Genomic DNA, 24,148 nt, shown 5'->3' on the forward strand with positions numbered 1-24,148 from the left:
GCATCTGAAACAACGGATACTGGAAGCCTGTGCGGCATTTCTTCTGCAGTGCTGCTATCAGTGTCAAGAGTGGGAGAAGAGGGTTGCAGTGACAATCCACCACAACGGGCAGCACTTTGAACACATTTTATAAGTGGTCACAAACTTGTAAAAAAACTCATGAAAGAATAAAGTTACTTTAAAACCAAACACACCATTGTTTTTCTTATGAAATTCTCGATAAGTTTGATCTGTCACATGACCCTCTTCCCATTGAAAAAAATAAAAGTTGGATCCAAAATGGCCGACATGGTCACCACCCATCTGGAAAAATTTTCCCCCTCCCATACACTAATGTGCCACAAACGGGAAGTTGACATCACCAACCATTCCCATTTAATTTAGGTGTATCCATATAAATGGCCCACCCTGTATATAGAGGAGTTATCAGTCATTGTACAGGAGGAGGAGGTGAGCTGTGACATCAGCTATTGTGAAAGGTGGATCCTGTGTTATCAATCATGGTGATTCTGCCTGTGATGGTTAGATCTCTTATATAATCTCTTATAAGAGATGACGGCTGTGAAGTGATAGTTACAGCACAGGAAGTGTCAGTCTAGTAACAATCAGAGTGAAACAGAAAAATTCCAGGAGTGTTTTTTTATTTTATTTTATATAGACAGTAATATGGGAAAAAAGTTTAATACGTAGGTTCCATGTGGAGATGATCCTATGCTTTTCAGAGGTAATATACAAAGAGCTCAAATAACAGAAAATAAAAGACACAAGAATACATCAGTAGAACAAAAAGTTATGTACATAGCACAGCGGTTGCCATGGAAATGGAATCAAATGAGGCAATATCTTGCAAGATGCAACTCCAACAAAAATGACAATGAAGTGCACATTTCACTGCACGGCGTTCTATAGTGCGGGCTACGAAGCCTCCATGCAAAGCAGTAAAAAATAATGAAAAAAGTTCTACGTTGTCCAGTTTTCCTTAAAGTGTCCTCATTCAGCATATGCTGTGTGCATGCAGGTGTACGGACGCGTCAGTACATGCGAGTGTGCACTGTGACATATGGGTTGCAATAGAAGAGAAGGCGGATATATACAGTTAGGTCTAGAAATATTTGGACAGTGACACAAGTTTTGGTATTTTAGCCATTTACCAAAACATATTCAGGATACAGTTCTACAATCAATGTGATGAAGATCGCCGCACAATGCTGGGACTGGCCGGCGGCTCTCCTGAGCTGAGAGTGACAGCTGCATAGAAACACAGGCTGTTGGGCCAGGAGAGCTGATGGCCAGTCCGAGCATTGTGCGGCGATCCTCGTCTGACTCTTCCCATCCTATATGGAGGAATGGGTTAAGAATTACGGCTCTTTAATATGGAGCTGCCTCTTTTTACAGGGACCAAAAGTAATTGGTCAATTATCTCAAAAGCTCTTTAATGGTCCGCGAGTGTGCGCCCAACTGTTAGACCCAGACTCCATGATGGCGGCAGGAGGGGACGACGTCCTGTAACGAGAGCGGAGCTCTCTATGTGCTAGACTGGCATTCACAAGAGACCACCAGAAACATCAGGTCCACGATTCACCTCCGCGCCCTTCACAGATAGGAGCCGGTTCACACTGTGATCCAGAACCGAGAGGAGGAGAACTACCGAGGAACCGTCTGCCGTCTCATCAGGAGCAGACACACGGGGTCATACACTGGTCACATTATGGGATGTCAGGAACATTATGGGATGTCAGGACACATACAGACACATGGGGTCATCCGCTGGTCACATTATGGGATGCCAGGATACATACAGACACACGGGATCATACGCTGGTCACATTATGGGATGTCAGGATACATACAGACACACGGGATCATACGCTGGTCACATTATGGGATGTCAGGATACATACAGACACACGGGGTCATACACTGGTCACATTATGGGATGTCAGGATACATACAGACACACGGGATCATACACTGGTCACATTATGGGATGTCAGGATACATACAGACACACGGGATCATACACTGGTCACATTATGGGATGTCAGGATATATACAGACACACGGGATCATACGCTGATCACATTATGGGATGTCAGGATACATACACACACACGGGATCATACACTGGTCACATTATGGGATGTCAGGATACATACAGACACACGGGATCATACGCTGGTCACATTATGGGATGTCAGGATACATACAGACACACGGGATCATACGCTGGTCACATTATGGGATGTCAGGATACATACAGACACACGGGATCATACACTGATCACATTATGGGATGTCAGGATACATACACACACACGGGATCATACACTGGTCACATTATGGGATGTCAGGATACATACAGACACACGGGATCATACACTGGTCACATTATGGGATGTCAGGATATATACAGACACACGGGATCATACACTGGTCACATTATGGGATGTCAGGATACATACAGACACACGGGATCATACACTGGTCACATTATGGGATGTCAGGATATATACAGACACACGGGGTCATACACTGGTCACATTATGGGATGTCAGGATACATACAGACACACGGGATCATACACTGGTCACATTATGGGATGTCAGGATATATACAGACACACGGGATCATACACTGGTCACATTATGGGATGTCAGGATACATACAGACACACGGGGTCATACACTGGTCACATTATGGGATGTCAGGATACATACAGACACACGGGATCATACGCTGATCACATTATGGGATGTCAGGATACATACAGACACACGGGATCATACAATGGTCACATTATGGGATGTCAGGATACATACAGACACACGGGATCATACACTGGTCACATTATGGGATGTCAGGATACATACAGACACACGGGATCATACGCTGATCACATTATGGGATGTCAGGATACATACAGACACACGGGATCATACACTGGTCACATTATGGGATGTCAGGATACATACAGACACACGGGATCATACACTGGTCACATTATGGGATGTCAGGATACATACAGACACACGGGATCATACACTGATCACATTATGGGATGTCAGGATACATACAGACACGGGATCATACGCTGATCACATTATGGGATGTCAGGATACATACAGACACACGGGATCATACGCTGATCACATTATGGGATGTCAGGATACATACAGACACACGGGATCATACGCTGGTCACATTATGGGATGTCAGGATACATACAGACACACGGGATCATACAATGGTCACATTATGGGATGTCAGGACACATACAGACACACGGGATCATACAATGGTCACATTATGGGATGTCAGGATACATACAGACACACGGGATCATACGCTGATCACATTATGGGATGTCAGGACACATACAGACACACGGGATCATACAATGGTCACATTATGGGATGTCAGGATACATACAGACACACGGGATCATACACTGATCACATTATGGGATGTCAGGATACATACAGACACGGGATCATACGCTGATCACATTATGGGATGTCAGGATACATACAGACACACGGGATCATACGCTGATCACATTATGGGATGTCAGGATACATACAGACACACGGGATCATACGCTGGTCACATTATGGGATGTCAGGATACATACAGACACAAGGGATCATACACTGGTCACATTATGGGATGTCAGGATACATACAGACACACGGGATCATACGCTGATCACATTATGGGATGTCAGGACACATACAGACACACGGGATCATACACTGGTCACATTATGGGATGTCAGGATACATACAGACACAAGGGATCATACACTGGTCACATTATGGGATGTCAGGATACATACAGACACACGGGATCATACACTGGTCACATTATGGGATGTCAGGATATATACAGATACACGGGATCACACGCTGGTCACATTATGGGATGTCAGGATACATACAGACACACGGGATCATACACTGGTCACATTATGGGATGTCAGGACACATACAGACACACGGGATCATACACTGGTCACATTATGGGATGTCAGGATACATACAGACGCACGAGATCATACACTGGTCACATTATGGGATGTCAGGACATATACAGATACACGGGATCATACACTGGTCATATTATGGGATGTCAGGATACATACAGACACACGGGATCATACGCTGGTCACATTATGGGATGTCAGGATATATACAGACACACGGGATCATACGCTGGTCACATTATGGGATGTCAGGACACATACAGACACACGGGATCATACACTGGTCACATTATGGGATGTCAGGATACATACAGACACACGGGATCATACGCTGATCACATTATGGGATGTCAGGATACATACAGACACACGGGATCATACGCTGATCACATTATGGGATGTCAGGATACATACAGACACACGGGATCATACGCTGATCACATTATGGGATGTCAGGACACATACAGACACACGGGATCATACGCTGGTCACATTATGGGATGTCAGGACACATACAGACACACGGGATCATACACTGGTCACATTATGGGATGTCAGGATATATACAGACACACGGGATCATACACTGGTCACATTATGGGATGTCAGGATACATACAGACACACGGGATCATACACTGGTCACATTATGGGATGTCAGGATACATACAGACACACGGGATCATACGCTGGTCACATTATGGGATGTCAGGATATATACAGACACACGGGATCATACGCTGATCACATTATGGGATGTCAGGATACATACAGACACACGGGATCATACGCTGGTCACATTATGGGATGTCAGGATACATACAGACACACGGGATCATACGCTGATCACATTATGGGATGTCAGGATACATACAGACACACGGGATCATACGCTGATCACATTATGGGATGTCAGGATACATACAGACACACGGGATCATACGCTGATCACATTATGGGATGTCAGGATACATACAGACACACGGGATCATACGCTGGTCACATTATGGGATGTCAGGACACATACAGACACACGGGATCATACACTGGTCACATTATGGGATGTCAGGATATATACAGACACACGGGATCATACACTGGTCACATTATGGGATGTCAGGATACATACAGACACACGGGATCATACACTGGTCACATTATGGGATGTCAGGATACATACAGACACACGGGATCATACACTGGTCACATTATGGGATGTCAGGATACATACAGACACACGGGATCATACGTTGGTCACATTATGGGATGTCAAGACACATACAGACACACGGGATCATACACTGATCACATTATGGGATGTCAGGATACATACAGACACACGGGATCATACGCTGATCACATTATGGGATGTCAGGATACATACAGACACACGGGATCATACGCTGATCACATTATGGGATGTCAGGATTAGTGTTGAGCCACCCCCGTAGTGTTCGGGTTCGGTTCGGTTGGTCGAACACCTTAGAACACCGTCGAACACCGTTAAAACCAATGGCAGGCAAACAAAAACACATAGAAACACATAGAAAACACCTTCAAAGGTGTCCAAAAGCTGACAAACTGCTCAGAAGACGCTTTCTTTAAAAAAGCCGGCCGGCAATTCAGCAGCGGCATACACCGGTACCCGACAATTTAGACAAGAAGGAATAGAGCCTCACACATAGATTAGATAGATAGAAACATGTCAGTCACATATATATGAAGTACAGTGACAGTGTTGCTTACTGTACTTGTCATTTAGTGTAAAGGATTTATTAAAAAAATAATAGTGTTTTCATGCACTGTCTCTTTAAAAAAGCCGGCCGGCAATTCAGCAGCGGTACCCGACAATTTATAACAGACAGAATAGAGCTTCACACATAGATTAGATAGATAGAAACATGTCAGTCACATATATATGAAGTACAGTGATAGTGTTGGTTACTGTACTTGTCATTTAGTATTAAAATAAAGGATTTATTATTAAAAAAAATTGGCGTGGGGTTCCCCTTAATTTTAGTCTCTAGCGGAGGTTAAGCAGACAGCTGGGGCAGATGTTTGAAGCCTGGGAAGGGGGTAATACCCACGGAGCTTCCCAGGCTACTAATATCAGCCCCCAGCTGAATACATAGCCTTTACTAGCTATTAAAATGGGGGACCCCCCCAAAAAAATGACGTGGGGTCCCCCCTAATTTAATAGCTAGCAAAGGCTAGGCAGACAGCTGGGGGCTGATATTAATAGCCCAGGAAGGGAGCCATGAATATTGGCCCCCTCCCAGGCTAGAAACACCAGCCGTCAGCCGCCCCAGAAATGGCGCATTCATAGGATGCGCCAATTCTGGCACTTAGCCTCGCTCTTCCACGCTGCCCAGTAGCGGTGGCAGGGGGTAATATGGCTGGGGTTGATGTCAGCTTATAATGCCAGCTGACATCAAGCCCAGGTTAGTAATGGAGAGGCGTCTATAAGACACCCCCATTACTAACCCCATAGTAAAAGTTAAAAGAAAACACAAACACCCAGAATAAAGTCCTTTAATTGAAAAAAAGACACAATCCTTTATTGTTCTAAATTAAACCATACTTACCATCACGCCCATTCCAGCTGAAGCCAACGATCTCCTGCAATAAAAGAAAAATAATAAAGCAACATCATCCTTACCTTTCCATGGTTCCCACGACAGCTTCAGCTCTGCTACATCGAGATGACAGGCTGGACCGCAGCAGAACGCCGCCATCCAGCCTGTCATCCCGCAGACACTGAGAAGCGCAGGCATGCTTGCGCTCTGCAGTGTCTGGCTGTGACGGCATAAAGATGAGACGAGGTCATGTCCAATGAACTCGGCGCACCTCATGCACGTCACTGACAGCGTGGGAAAATTCTCACGCTGAAGCGCTGAGTGCAGGAGAATTCTCCCACGCTGTCAGTGACGTGCAGGAGGTGAGCTGAGTTCATTGGACATGACCTCGTCTCATCTTTATGCCGTCACAGCCAGACACTGCAGAGCGCAAGCATGCCTGCGCTTCTCAGTGTCTGCGGGATGACAGGCTGGATGGCGGCGTTCTGCTGCGGTCCAGCCTGTCATCTCGATGTAGCAGAGCTGAAGCTGTCGTGGGAACCATGGAAAGGTAAGGATGAGGTTGGTTTATTATTTTTCTTTTATTGCAGGAGATCGTTGGCTTCAGCTGGAATGGGCGTGACGGTAAGTATGGTTTAATTTAGAACAATAAAGAATTGTGTGTTTATTTCAATTAAAGGACTTTTTTCTGGGTGTTTGTGTTTTTTTTAAATACTTTACTAGAAATTCATGGTGGTCATGTCTAATATTGGCGTGACCCCATGAATTTTGGGCTTAGGGCCAGCTGATAATGCCAAGCTGGCCCTAACCCCTTTATTACCCAGTGAGCCACCGCATCAGGGCCCTGGATGAGTTGGGTACAGCGCCGGAAGATGGCGCTTCTATGAACGCGCCATTTTCCGGGGTGGCTGCGGACTGCAATTTGCAGCGGGGGTGGCCCAGAAAGCTTGGGCCTCCCTGCGCTGCGGATTCCAGCCCCCAGCTGCCTAGTTGTACCTGGCTGGACACAAAAACAGGGCGAAGCCCCACGTCAATTTTCTTTAAATTATTTCATGAAATAATTAAGAAAAAAAGGGCTTCCCTATATTGTTGTGTCCGGCCAGGTACAAATAGGCAGCTGGTGGTTGGGGGCAGCCCGTTCCTGCCTGCTGCACCTGACTGGACACAAATATAGTGCGAAGCCCCACGTCAATTTTTTTTTAATTATTTCATGAATTTCATGAAATAATTAAAAAAAAAATACGTGGGGCTTCGCACTATATTTGTGTCCAGCCAGGTACAACTAGGCAGCTGGGGGCTGGAATCCGCAGCGCAGGGAGGCCCAAGCTTTCTGGCCCCCCCCCGCTGCAAATTGCAGTCCGCAGCCACCCCGGAAAATGGCGCGTTCATAGAAGCGCCATCTTCTGGCGCTGTACCCAACTCATCCAGGGCCCTGGTGCGGTGGCTCACTGGGTAATAAAGGGGTTAGGGCCAGCTTGGCATTATCAGCTGGCCCCAAGCCCAAAATTCATGGGGTCACGCCAGTATTAGACATGACCACCATGAATTTCTAGTAAAGTATTTAAAAAAAACACAACACCCAGAATAAAGTCCTTTAATTGAAATAAACACACAATTCTTTATTGTTCTAAATTAAACCATACTTACCATCACGCCCATTCCAGCTGAAGCCAACGATCTCCTGCAATAAAAGAAAAATAATAAACCAACCTCATCCTTACCTTTCCATGGTTCCCATGACAGCTTCAGCTCTGCTACATCGAGATGACAGGCTGCACCGCAGCAGAACGCTGCCATCCAGCCTGTCATGCCGCAGACACTGAGAAGAGCAGGCTTGCTTGCGCTCCTCAGTGTCTCGCTGTGACGGCATCCAGATGAGCCGAGGTCATGTCCAATGAACTCGGCTCACCTCATGCACGTCACTGACAGCGTGGGAAAATTCTCACGCTGAAGTGCTGAGTGCAGGAGAATTCTCCCACGCTGTAAGTGACGTGCATGAGGTGAGCCGAGTTCATTGGACATGACCTCGGCTCATCTTTATGCCGTCACAGAGAGACAATGTGGAGCGCAAGCATGCCTGCGCTTCTCAGTGTCTGCGGGATGACAGGCTGGATGGCAGCGTTCTGCTGCGGTCCAGCCTGTCATCTCGATGTGGCAGAGCTGAAGCTGTCGTGGGAACCATGGAAAGGTAAGGATGAGGTTGGTTTATTATTTTTCTTTTATTGCAGGAGATCGTTGGCTTCAGCTGGAATGGGCGTGATGGTAAGTATGGTTTAATTTAGAACAATAAAGAATTGTGTCTTTATTTCAATTAAAGGACTTTATTCTGAGTGTTTGTGTTTTTTTTAACTTTGACTATGGGGTTAGTAATGGGGGTGTCTTATAGACGCCTCTCCATTACTAACCTGGGCTTGATGTCAGCTGGCATTATAAGCTGACATCAACCCCAACCCTATTACCCCCTGCCACCGCACCAGGGCAGCGTGGAAGAGCGAGGCTAAGTGCCAGAATTGGCGCATCCTATGAATGTGCCATTTCTGGGGCGGCTGACGGCTGGTGTTTCTAGCCTGGGAGGGGGCCAATATTCATGGCACCCTTCCTGGGCTATTAATATCAGCCCCCAGCTGTCTGCCTAGCCTTTGCTAACTATTAAATTAGGGGGGACCCCACGTCATTTTTTTGGGGGGGTCCCCCATTTTAATAGCTAGTAAAGGCTATGTATTCAGCTGGGGGCTGATATTGGTAGCCTGGGAAGCTCCGTGGGTATTACCCCCTTCCCAGGCTTCAAACATCTGCCCCAGCCGTCTGCTTAACCTCCGCTAGAGCCTAAAATTAAGGGGAACCCCACGCCAATTTTTTTAATAATAAATCCTTTATTTTAATACTAAATGACAAGTACAGTAACCAACACTATCACTGTACTTCATATATATGTGACTGACATGTTTCTATCTATCTAATCTATGTGTGAAGCTCTATTCTGTCTGTTATAAATTGTCGGATACAGATGCTGAATTGCCGGCCGGCTTTTTTAAAGAGACGGTGCATGAAAACACTAATATTTTTTTTAATAAATCCTTTACACTAAATGACAAGTACAGTAAGCAACACTGTCACTGTACTTCATATATATGTGACTGACATGTTTCTATCTATCTAATCTATGTGTGATTCTCTATTCCTTCTATTCTAAATTGTCGGGTACCGCTGCTGAATTGCCGGCCGGCTTTTTTAAAGAGACGGTGCATGAAAACACTATTATTTTTTTTGATAAATCCTTTACGCTAAATGACAAGTACAGTAAGCAACACTGTCACTGTACTTCATATATATGTGACTGACATGTTTATATCTATCTAATCTATGTGTGAAGCTCTATTCTTTCGGTTCTAAATTGTCGGGTACCGGTGTATGCCGCTGCTGAATTGCCGGCTTTTCATGTTTCACTGTTGGCACTGTTCCCATGGATTTGGGCAACCACTGTAATGCCACAACCACCATGGCTGTGACATTACAGTGAGTGGCAGACAATCCCTGCATGATTGGTGCTCTAAATAGCGCCAGACATGCAGGACACGCTTTTAGTGCACGAACAGTTATCGAACATAACCTCGAACAGCCAAATTTTTTGCAAATCGTTCGGGTTCGTCGAACAACTCGAACACCGCCCAAAACAGCTCGAATTTGAGATTGGCGAACAGTTCTAGTCGAACACCGCTCATCTCTAGTCAGGATACATACAGACACACGGGATCATACACTGGTCACATTATGGGATGTCAGGATACATACAGACACACGGGATCATACACTGGTCACATTATGGGATGTCAGGATACATACAGAAACACGGGATCATACACTGGTCACATTATGGGATGTCAGGATACATACAGACACACGGAATCATACGCTGGTCACATTATGGGATGTCAGGATACATACAGACACACGGGATCATACACTGGTCACATTATGGGATGTCAGGATACATACAGAAACACGGGATCATACACTGGTCACATTATGGGATGTCAGGATACATACAGACACACGGAATCATACGCTGGTCACATTATGGGATGTCAGGATACATACAGACACACGGGATCATACACTGGTCACATTATGGGATGTCAGGATACATACAGAAACACGGGATCATACACTGGTCACATTATGGGATGTCAGGATACATACAGACACACGGAATCATACGCTGGTCACATTATGGGATGTCAGGATACATACAGACACACGGGCTCATACACTGGTCACATTATGGGATATCAGGATACATACAGACACACGGGATCATACACTGGTCACATTATGGGATGTCAGGATACATACAGACACACGGGATCATACACTGGTCACATTATGGGATGTCAGGATACATACAGACACACGGGATCATACACTGGTCACATTATGGGATGTCAGGATATATACAGACACACGGGATCATACGCTGGTCACATTATGGGATGTCAGGATACATACAGACACACGGAATCATACGCTGGTCACATTATGGGATGTCAGGATACATACAGACACACGGGATCATACACTGGTTACATTATGGGATGTCAGGATACATACAGACACACGGGATCATACACTGGTCACATTATGGGATGTCAGGATACATACAGACACACGGGATCATACACTGGTCACATTATGGGATGTCAGGATATATACAGACACACGGGATCATACGCTAGTCACATTATGGGATGTCAGGATACATACAGACACACGGAATCATACGCTGGTCACATTATGGGATGTCAGGATACATACAGACACACGGGATCATACACTGGTCACATTATGGGATGTCAGGATACATACAGACACACGGGATCATACACTGGTCACATTATGGGATGTCAGGATATATACAGACACACGGGATCATACGCTGGTCACATTATGGGATGTCAGGATACATACAGACACACGGGATCATACACTGGTCACATTATGGGATGTCAGGATACATACAGACACACGGGATCATACACTGGTCACATTATGGGATGTCAGGATACATACAGACACACGGGATCATACACTGGTCACATTATGGGATGTCAGGATACATACAGACACACGGGATCATACACTGGTCACATTATGGGATGTCAGGATACATACAGACACACGGGATAATACGCTGGTTACATTATGGGATGTCAGGATACATACAGACACACCGGGTCATACACTGGTCACATTACGGGATGTCAGGATACATACAGACACACGGGATCATACACTGGTCACATTATGGAATGTCAAGACACATACAGACACACGGGATCATACACTGATCACATTATGGGATGTCAGGATACATACAGACACACCGGGTCATACACTGGTCACATTATGGGATGTCAGGATACATACAGACACACGGGGTCATACACTGGTCACATTACGGGATGTCAGGATACATACAGACACACGGGATAATACGCTGGTCACATTATGGGATGTCAGGATATATACAGACACACGGGATCATACGCTGGTCACATTATGGGATGTCAGGATACATACAGACACACGGGATCATACAATGGTCACATTATGGGATGTCAGGATACATACAGACACACGGGATCATACGCTGGTCACATTATGGGATGTCAGGATACATACAGACACACGGGATCATACACTGGTCACATTATGGAATGTCAAGACACATACAGACACACGGGATCATACACTGGTCACATTATGGGATGTCAGGATACATACAGACAAACGGGATCATACGCTGATCACATTATGGGATGTCAGGATACATACAGACAAACGGGATCATACGCTGATCACATTATGGGATGTCAGGATACATACAGACACAAGGGATCATACGCTGGTCACATTATGGGATGTCAGGACACATACAGACACACGGGATCATACAATGGTCACATTATGGGATGTCAGGATATATACAGACACACGGGATAATACGCTGGTCACATTATGGGATGTCAGGATACATACAGACACACGGGGTCATACACTGGTCACATTATGGGATGTCAGGATACATACAGATACACGGGATCATACGCTGGTCACATTATGGGATGTCAGGATACATACAGACACACGGGATCATACAATGGTCACATTATGGGATGTCAGGACACATACAGACACACGGGGTCATACACTGGTCACATTATGGGATGTCAGGACACATACAGACACACGGGATCATACACTGATCACATTATGGGATGCCAGGATACATACAGACACACGGGATCATACACTGATCACATTATGGGATGCCAGGATACATACAGACACACGGGGTCATACACTGGTCACATTATGGGATGTCAGGATACATACAGACACACGGGATCATACACTGATCACATTATGGGATGCCAGGATACATACAGACACACGGTATCATACACTGGTCACATTATGTGATGTCAGGACACATACAGACACACGGGGTCATACACTGGTCACATTATGGGATGTCAGGATACATACAGATACACGGGATCATACACCGGTCACATTATGGGATGTCAGGATACATACAGACACACGGGATCATACACCGGTCACATTATGGGATGTCAGGATACATACAGATACACGGGATCATACACTGGTCACATTATGGGATGTCAGGATACATACAGACACACGGGATCATACGCTGGTCACATTATGGGATGTCAGGATACATACAGACACACGGGATCATACACTGGTCACATTATGGGATGTCAGGATACATACAGATACACGGGATCATACACTGGTCACATTATGGGATGTCAGGATACATACAGACACACGGGATCATACACCGGTCACATTATGGGATGTCAGGATACATACAGACACACGGGATCATACACTGGTCACATTATGGGATGTCAGGATACATACAGACACACGGGATCATACGCTGGTCACATTATGGGATGTCAGGATACATACAGACACACGGGATCATACACCGGTCACATTATGGGATGTCAGGATACATACAGACACACGGGATCATACACTGGTCACATTATGGGATGTCAGGATACATACAGACACACGGGATCATACACCGGTCACATTATGGGATGTCAGGATACATACAGACACACGGGATCATACACTGGTCACATTATGGGATGTCAGGATACATACAGACACACGGGATCATACGCTGGTCACATTATGGGATGTCAGGATACATACAGACACACGGGATCATACACCGGTCACATTATGGGATGTCAGGATACATACAGACACACGGGATCATACACTGGTCACATTATGGGATGTCAGGATACATACAGACACACGGGATCATACGCTGGTCACATTATGGGATGTCAGGATACATACAGACACACGGGATCATACGCTGGTCACATTATGGGATGTCAGGATACATACAGACACACGGGGTCATACGCTGGTCACATTATGGGATGCCAGGACACATACAGACACACGGGGTCATACACTGGTCACATTATTGGATGTCAGGATACATACAGACACACGGGATCATACACTGGTCACATTATGGGATGTCAGGATACATACAGACACACGGGATCATACACTGGTCACATTATTGGATGTCAGGATATATACAGACACACGGGATCATACGCTGGTCACATTATGGGATGTCAGGATACATACAGACACACGGGATCATACACTGATCACATTATGGGATGCCAGGATACATACAGACACATGGGGTCATCCGCTGGTCACATTATGGGATGTCAGGATACATACAGACACACGGGATCATACACTGATCACATTATGGGATGCCAGGATACATACAGACACACGGGATCATACACTGGTCACATTATGGGATGTCAGGATACATACAGACACACGGGGTCATACACTGGTCACATTATGGGATGCCAGGATACATAGACACACGGGGTCATACACTGGTCACATTATGGGATGTCAGGATACATACAGACACACGGGGTCATACACTGGTCACATTATGGGATGCCAGGACACATACAGACACACGGGGTCATACACTGGTCACATTATTGGATGTCAGGATACATACAGACACACGGGATCATACACTGGTCACATTATGGGATGTCAGGATACATACAGACACACGGGGTCATACACTGGTCACATTATGGGATGCCAGGACACATACAGACACACGGGATCATACACTGGTCACATTATGGGATGTCAGGATACATACAGACACACGGGATCATACACTGGTCACATTATGGGATGTCAGGACACATACAGACACACGGGATCATACACTGGTCACATTATGGGATGTCAGGATACATACAGACACAAGGGATCATACACTGGTCACATTATGGGATGTCAGGATACATACAGACACACGGGATCATACACTGGTCACATTATGGGATGTCAGGATACATACAGACACACGGGATCATACACTGGTCACATTATTGGATGTCAGGATACATACAGATACACGGGATCATACACTGGTCACATTATGGGATGTCAGGATACATACAGACACACGGGATCATACACTGGTCACATTATGGGATGTCAGGATACATACAGACACACGGGATCATACAATGGTCACATTATGGGATGTCAGGATACATACAGACACACGGGATCATACACTGGTGACATTATGGGATGTCAGGATACATACAGACACACGGGATCATACACTGGTCACATTATGGGATGTCAGGACACATACAGACACACGGGATCATACGCTGATCACATTATGGGATGCCAGGACACATACAGACACACGGGATCATACACTGGTCACATTATGGGATGCCAGGACACATACAGACACACGGGGTCATACACTGGTCACATTATGGGATGTCAGGATACATACAGACACACGGGATTATACACTGGTCACATTATGGGATGTCAGGATACATACAGACACACGGGGTCATACACTGGTCACATTATGGGATGTCAGGAACATTATGGGATGTCAGGATACATACAGACACACGGGATCATACGCTGGTCACATTATGGGATGCCAGGATACATACAGACACACGGGATCATACGCTGGTCACATTATGGGATGCCAGGATACATACAGACACACGGGATCATACGCTGGTCACATTATGGGATGCCAGGATACATACAGACACACGGGATCATCCGCTGGTCACATTATGGGATGCCAGGATACATACAGACACACGGGATCATACGCTGGTCACATTATGGGATGCCAGGATACATACAGACACACGGGATCATACACTGGTCACATTATGGGATGCCAGGATACATACAGACACACGGGATCATCCGCTGGTCACATTATGGGATGCCAGGATACATACAGACACACGGGATCATACGCTGGTCACATTATGGGATGTCAGGATACATACAGACACACGGGATCATACACTGATCACATTATGGGATGCCAGGACACATACAGACACACGGGGTCATACACTGGTCACATTATGGGATGTCATGATACATACAGACACACGGGATCATACGCTGATCACATTATGGGATGCCAGGACACATACAGACACACGGGATCATACACTGGTCACATTATGGGATGCCAGGACACATACAGACACACGGGATCATACGCTGGTCACATTATGGGATGTCAGGACACATACAGACACACGGGATCATACGCTGGTCACATTATGGGATGTCAGGATACATACAGACACACGGGATAATACACTGATCACATTATGGGATGCCAGGACACATACAGACACACGGGATCATACGCTGGTCACATTATGGGATGTCAGGACACATACAGACACACGGGATCATACGCTGGTCACATTATGGGATGTCAGGACACATACAGACACACGGGGTCATACGCTGGTCACATTATGGGATGCCAGGATACATACAGACACACGGGATCATACACTGGTCACATTATGGGATGTCAGGATACATACAGACACACGGGATCATACACTGGTCACATTATGGGATGCCAGGATACATACAGACACACGGGATCATACGCCGATCACATTATGGGATGCCAGGACACATACAAACACACGGGATCATACACTGATCACATTATGGGATGCCAGGATACATAGACACACGGGGTCATACACTGGTCACATTATGGGATGTCAGGACACATACAGACACACGGGGTCATACACTGGTCACATTATGGGATGCCAGGACACATACAGACACACGGGGTCATACACTGGTCACATTATTGGATGTCAGGATACATACAGACACACGGGGTCATACACTGGTCACATTATGGGATGTCAGGATACATACAGACACACGGGATCATACACTGGTCACATTATGGGATGTCAGGATACATACAGACACACGGGGTCATACACTGGTCACATTATGGGATGCCAGGACACATACAGACACACGGGGTCATACACTGGTCACATTATGGGATGTCAGGATACATACAGATACACGGGATCATACACTGGTCACATTATGGGATGTCAGGATACATACAGACACACGGGATCATACAATGGTCACATTATGGGATGTCAGGATACATACAGACACACGGGATCATACACTGGTCACATTATGGGATGTCAGGATACATACAGACACACGGGATCATACACTGGTCACATTATGGGATGTCAGGATACATACAGACACACGGGATCATACAATGGTCACATTATGGGATGTCAGGATACATACAGACACACGGGATCATACACTGGTGACATTATGGGATGTCAGGATACATACAGACACACGGGATCATACACTGGTCACATTATGGGATGTCAGGACACATACAGACACACGGGATCATACGCTGATCACATTATGGGATGTCAGGATACATACAGACACACGGGATCATACGCTGATCACATTATGGGATGCCAGGACACATACAGACACACGGGATCATACACTGGTCACATTATGGGATGCCAGGACACATACAGACACACGGGGTCATACACTGGTCACATTATGGGATGTCAGGAACATTATGGGATGTCAGGATACATACAGACACACGGGATCATACACTGGTCACATTATGGGATGTCAGGATACATACAGACACACGGGGTCATACACCGGTCACATTATGGGATGTCAGGACACATACAGACACACGGGATCATACGCTGATCACATTATGGGATGTCAGGATACATACAGACACACGGGATCATACGCTGGTCACATTATGGGATGCCAGGATACATACAGACACACGGGATCATACGCTGATCACATTATGGGATGCCAGGACACATACAGACACACGGGATCATACACTGGTCACATTATGGGATGTCAGGATACATACAGACACACGGGATCATACACTGATCACATTATGGGATGCCAGGACACATACAGACACACGGGATCATACGCTGGTCACATTATGGGATGTCAGGACACATACAGACACACGGGATCATACGCTGGTCACATTATGGGATGTCAGGATACATACAGACACACGGGATAATACACTGATCACATTATGGGATGTCAGGATATATACAGACACACGGGATCATACGCTGGTCACATTATGGGATGTCAGGACACATACAGACACACGGGATCATACGCTGGTCACATTATGGGATGTCAGGATACATACAGACACACGGGATCATACACTGATCACATTATGGGATGTCAGGATATATACAGACACACGGGGTCATACACTGGTCACATTATGGGATGTCAGGAAACATACAGACACACGGGATCATACACTGGTCACATTATGGGATGTCAGGATACATACAGACACACGGGGTCATACACTGGTCACATTATGGGATGCCAGGATACATAGACACACGGGGTCATACACTGGTCACATTATGGGATGTCAGGATACATACAGACACACGGGGTCATACACTGGTCACATTATGGGATGCCAGGACACATACAGACACACGGGGTCATACACTGGTCACATTATTGGATGTCAGGATACATACAGACACACGGGATCATACACTGGTCACATTATGGGATGTCAGGATACATACAGACACACGGGATCATACACTGGTCACATTATGGGATGTCAGGATACATACAGACACACGGGATCATACACTGGTCACATTATTGGATGTCAGGATACATACAGACACACGGGGTCATACACTGGTCACATTATGGGATGTCAGGATATATACAGATACACGGGATCATACACTGGTCACATTATGGGATGTCAGGATACATACAGACACACGGGATCATACACTGGTCACATTATGGGATGTCAGGATACATACAGACACACGGGATCATACACTGGTCACATTATTGGATGTCAGGATACATACAGACACACGGGGTCATACACTGGTCACATTATGGGATGTCAGGATATATACAGATACACGGGATCATACACTGGTCACATTATGGGATGTCAGGATACATACAGATACACGGGATCATACACCGGTCACATTATGGGATGTCAGGATACATACAGACACACGGGATCATACACTGGTCACATTATTGGATGTCAGGATACATACAGACACACGGGATCATACACTGGTCACATTATGGGATGTCAGGATACATACAGACACACGGGATCATACACTGGTCACATTATTGGATGTCAGGATACATACAGATACACGGGATCATACACTGGTCACATTATGGGATGTCAGGATACATACAGACACACGGGATCATACACTGGTCACATTATGGGATGTCAGGATACATACAGACACACGGGATCATACACTTGTCACATTATGGGATGTCAGGATACATACAGACACACGGGATCATACACTGGTCACATTATGGGATGTCAGGATATATACAGATACACGGGATCATACACTGGTCACATTATGGGATGTCAGGATATATACAGATACACGGGATCATACACTGGTCACATTATGGGATGTCAGGATACATACAGACACACGGGATCATACAATGGTCACATTATGGGATGTCAGGATACATACAGACACACGGGATCATACACTGGTGACATTATGGGATGTCAGGATACATACAGACACACGGGATCATACGCTGGTCACATTATGGGATGTCAGGATACATACAGACACACGGGATCATACGCTGGTCACATTATGGGATGCCAGGATACATACAGACACACGGGATCATACGCTGGTCACATTATGGGATGCCAGGATACATACAGACACACGGGATCATCCGCTGGTCACATTATGGGATGCCAGGATACATACAGACACACGGGATCATCCGCTGGTCACATTATGGGATGCCAGGATACATACAGACACACGAGATCATACGCTGGTCACATTATGGGATGCCAGGATACATACAGACACACGGGATCATCCGCTGGTCACATTATGGGATGCCAGGATACATACAGACACACGGGATCATACACTGGTCACATTATGGGATGTCAGGATACATACAGACACACGGGATCATACACTGGTCACATTATTGGATGTCAGGATACATACAGACACACAGGATCATACACTGGTCACATTATGGGATGTCAGGATATATACAGATACACGGGATCATACACTGGTCACATTATGGGATGTCAGGATATATACAGATACACGGGATCATACACCGGTCACATTATGGGATGTCAGGATACATACAGACACACGGGATCATACACCGGTCACATTATTGGATGTCAGGATACATACAGACACACGGGATCATACACCGGTCACATTATGGGATGTCAGGATACATACAGACACACGGGATCATACACTGGTCACATTATTGGATGTCAGGATACATACAGATACACGGGATCATACACTGGTCACATTATGGGATGTCAGGATACATACAGACACACGGGATCATACACTGGTCACATTATGGGATGTCAGGATACATACAGACACACGGGATCATACAATGGTCACATTATGGGATGTCAGGATACATACAGACACACGGGATCATACACTGGTGACATTATGGGATGTCAGGATACATACAGACACACGGGATCATACACTGGTCACATTATGGGATGCCAGGATACATACAGACACACGGGATCATACGCTGGTCACATTATGGGATGCCAGGATACATACAGACACACGGGATCATACGCTGGTCACATTATGGGATGCCAGGATACATACAGACACACGGGATCATCCGCTGGTCACATTATGGGATGCCAGGATACATACAGACACACGGGATCATCCGCTGGTCACATTATGGGATGCCAGGATACATACAGACACACGAGATCATACGCTGGTCACATTATGGGATGCCAGGATACATACAGACACACGGGATCATCCGCTGGTCACATTATGGGATGCCAGGATACATACAGACACACGGGATCATACGCTGGTCACATTATGGGATGTCAGGATACATACAGACACACGGGATCATACACTGATCACATTATGGGATGCCAGGACACATACAGACACACGGGGTCATACACTGGTCACATTATGGGATGTCATGATACATACAGACACACGGGATCATACGCTGATCACATTATGGGATGCCAGGACACATACAGACACACGGGATCATACACTGATCACATTATGGGATGTCAGGATACATACAGACACACGGGATCATACACTGATCACATTATGGGATGTCAGGACACATACAGACACACGGGATCATACGCTGGTCACATTATGGGATGTCAGGATACATACAGACACACGGGATAATACACTGATCACATTATGGGATGTCAGGATATCTACAGACACACGGGATCATACGCTGGTCACATTATGGGATGTCAGGACACATACAGACACACGGGATCATACGCTGGTCACATTATGGGATGTCAGGATACATACAGACACACGGGATCATACACTGATCACATTATGGGATGTCAGGATATATACAGACACACGGGGTCATACACTGGTCACATTATGGGATGTCAGGAAACATACAGACACACGGGATCATACACTGGTCACATTATGGGATGTCAGGATACATACAGACACACGGGGTCATACACTGGTCACATTATGGGATGCCAGGATACATAGACACACGGGGTCATACACTGGTCACATTATGGGATGTCAGGATACATACAGACACACGGGGTCATACACTGGTCACATTATGGGATGCCAGGACACATACAGACACACGGGGTCATACACTGGTCACATTATTGCATGTCAGGATACATACAGACACAAGGGATCATACACTGGTCACATTATGGGATGTCAGGATACATACAGACACACGGGATCATACACTGGTCACATTATGGGATGTCAGGATACATACAGACACACGGGATCATACACTGGTCACATTATTGGATGTCAGGATACATACAGACACACGGGGTCATACACTGGTCACATTATGGGATGTCAGGATATATACAGATACACGGGATCATACACCGGTCACATTCTGGGATGTCAGGATATATACAGATACACGGGATCATACACTGGTCACATTATGGGATGTCAGGATACATACAGACACACGGGATCACACCGGTCACATTATTGGATGTCAGGATACATACAGATACACGGGATCATACACTGGTCACATTATGGGATGTCAGGATACATACAGACACACGGGATCATACACTGGTCACATTATGGGATGTCAGGATACATACAGACACACGGGATCATACAATGGTCACATTATGGGATGTCAGGATACATACAGACACACGGGATCATACACTGGTGACATTATGGGATGTCAGGATACATACAGACACACGGGGTCATACACTGGTCACATTATTGAATGTCAGGATACATACAGACACAAGGGATCATACACTGGTCACATTATGGGATGTCAGCATACATACAGACACACGGGCTCATACGCTGGTCACATTATGGGATGCCAGGACACATACAGACACACGGGATCATACACTGGTCACATTATTGGATGTCAGGATACATACAGATACACGGGATCATACACTGGTCACATTATGGGATGTCAGGATACATACAGACACACGGGATCATACGCTGGTCACATTATGGGATGTCAGGATACATACAGACACACGGGATCATACGCTGGTCACATTATGGGATGCCAGGACACATACAGACACACGGGATCATACGCTGGTCACATTATGGGATGCCAGGACACATACAGACACACGGGATCATACACTGGTCACATTATGGGATGTCAGGATACATACAGACACACGGGATCATACACTGGTCACATTATGGGATGCCAGGATACATAGACACACGGGGTCATACACTGGTCACATTATTGAATGTCAGGATACATACAGACACACGGGATCATACGCTGGTCACATTATTGGATGTCAGCATACATACAGACACACGGGCTCATACGCTGGTCACATTATGGGATGTCCGGATACATACACACACGGGGTCATAGGCTATGTGCCCACGTTGCATTTATGAAGCAGAAAACTTCTGCTTCATAAATGCAAGTCCTCTCCCGGAAAAACGCATGCGGAATTCCGCACGCGTTTATCGCGCATTTTTCGCGCGTTTATCACGCGTTTTCCACATGCGGAATTGCCTTGCGTTTTTTATGCATTGGACTAAGGCAATTCCGCTTGCGGAAACGCAAAATTAAATGACATGCTGCGGATTTTTGAACGCGGCATAAACGCTGCGGAAAAATCCGCAGCATGTGCATAGAAGTTGCGGAATCCCATTGGGGACCATGGGGTGCGGATATACATGCGTTTTTCAAGCGTTTACGCTGCGGAAATTCCGCAGCATATACGCTTGAAAAATGCTACGTGGGCACACAGCCATACGCTGATCACATTATGGGATGTCAGGACACATTTGGGGTCACACACTGATCAGGGGTCATGATTAACCTCCCTCCTCTGATTTTCGGGGTGATTTCTCCTCTGAGGGGGGTCGATGATTCCGTCTTCCACGTTTCCTATCTGGAAAGTTTTTTTAACTTGAATTTTTGGTGCGTCAAAATTTGATGTGCGATTTTTGTGTTCCCTGAATACGTTTTCGGAGTTGTGCACTTTGTACCCGAGATATAAAAACGTGTATAAAATTTACTGACCATAAACTGGGAAAAGCGATTACTAAATGCGGATTGGGGGGCAACAAAGCCTTACCTGACGTATAATGTCGGACACGGGCAGTTGGTTGGCGTATCCCACCAGCTCGGTCATCGCAGACTCCACGGGGAAATCTCTGTAATAAAAAGAGAGGACAGAAATAAAAGTGGGAAACTTTTAGGGGATAGGACAAGTCGCGATATACAGGGTGGTCCGGTCACGTCTGCAGCAGCGCCACCGCCTGACCGTGCATCACCTCTGTGACCGCGTCCCCTCTAAGGGTAAATTCACAAACAGCAGATATTTCTGTAGTTGCTCCATTCATCTTCATGGGGGTTTGCACACAACT

At 45.9% G+C, this 24,148-nt stretch overlaps 1 protein-coding gene across 1 annotated transcript in view; it reads right to left on the minus strand.

Moving 5' to 3' along the window:
• PIGK (phosphatidylinositol glycan anchor biosynthesis class K) overlaps positions 1-24,148 on the minus strand; it is a 144,765-nt gene that overhangs the window by 51,516 nt on the left and 69,101 nt on the right. The window contains exon 10 of the mRNA XM_073643928.1: positions 23,857-23,935. Coding sequence (XP_073500029.1) covers positions 23,857-23,935 — 79 coding nt within the window. The remainder of the gene's footprint in view (positions 1-23,856; positions 23,936-24,148) is intronic.

Source organism: Phyllobates terribilis, unplaced genomic scaffold (genome assembly GCF_046119375.1).
Source record: "Phyllobates terribilis strain yellow unplaced genomic scaffold, ASM4611937v1 Scaffold_8__6_contigs__length_399053987, whole genome shotgun sequence".
NCBI lineage: Eukaryota > Metazoa > Chordata > Amphibia > Anura > Dendrobatidae > Phyllobates > Phyllobates terribilis.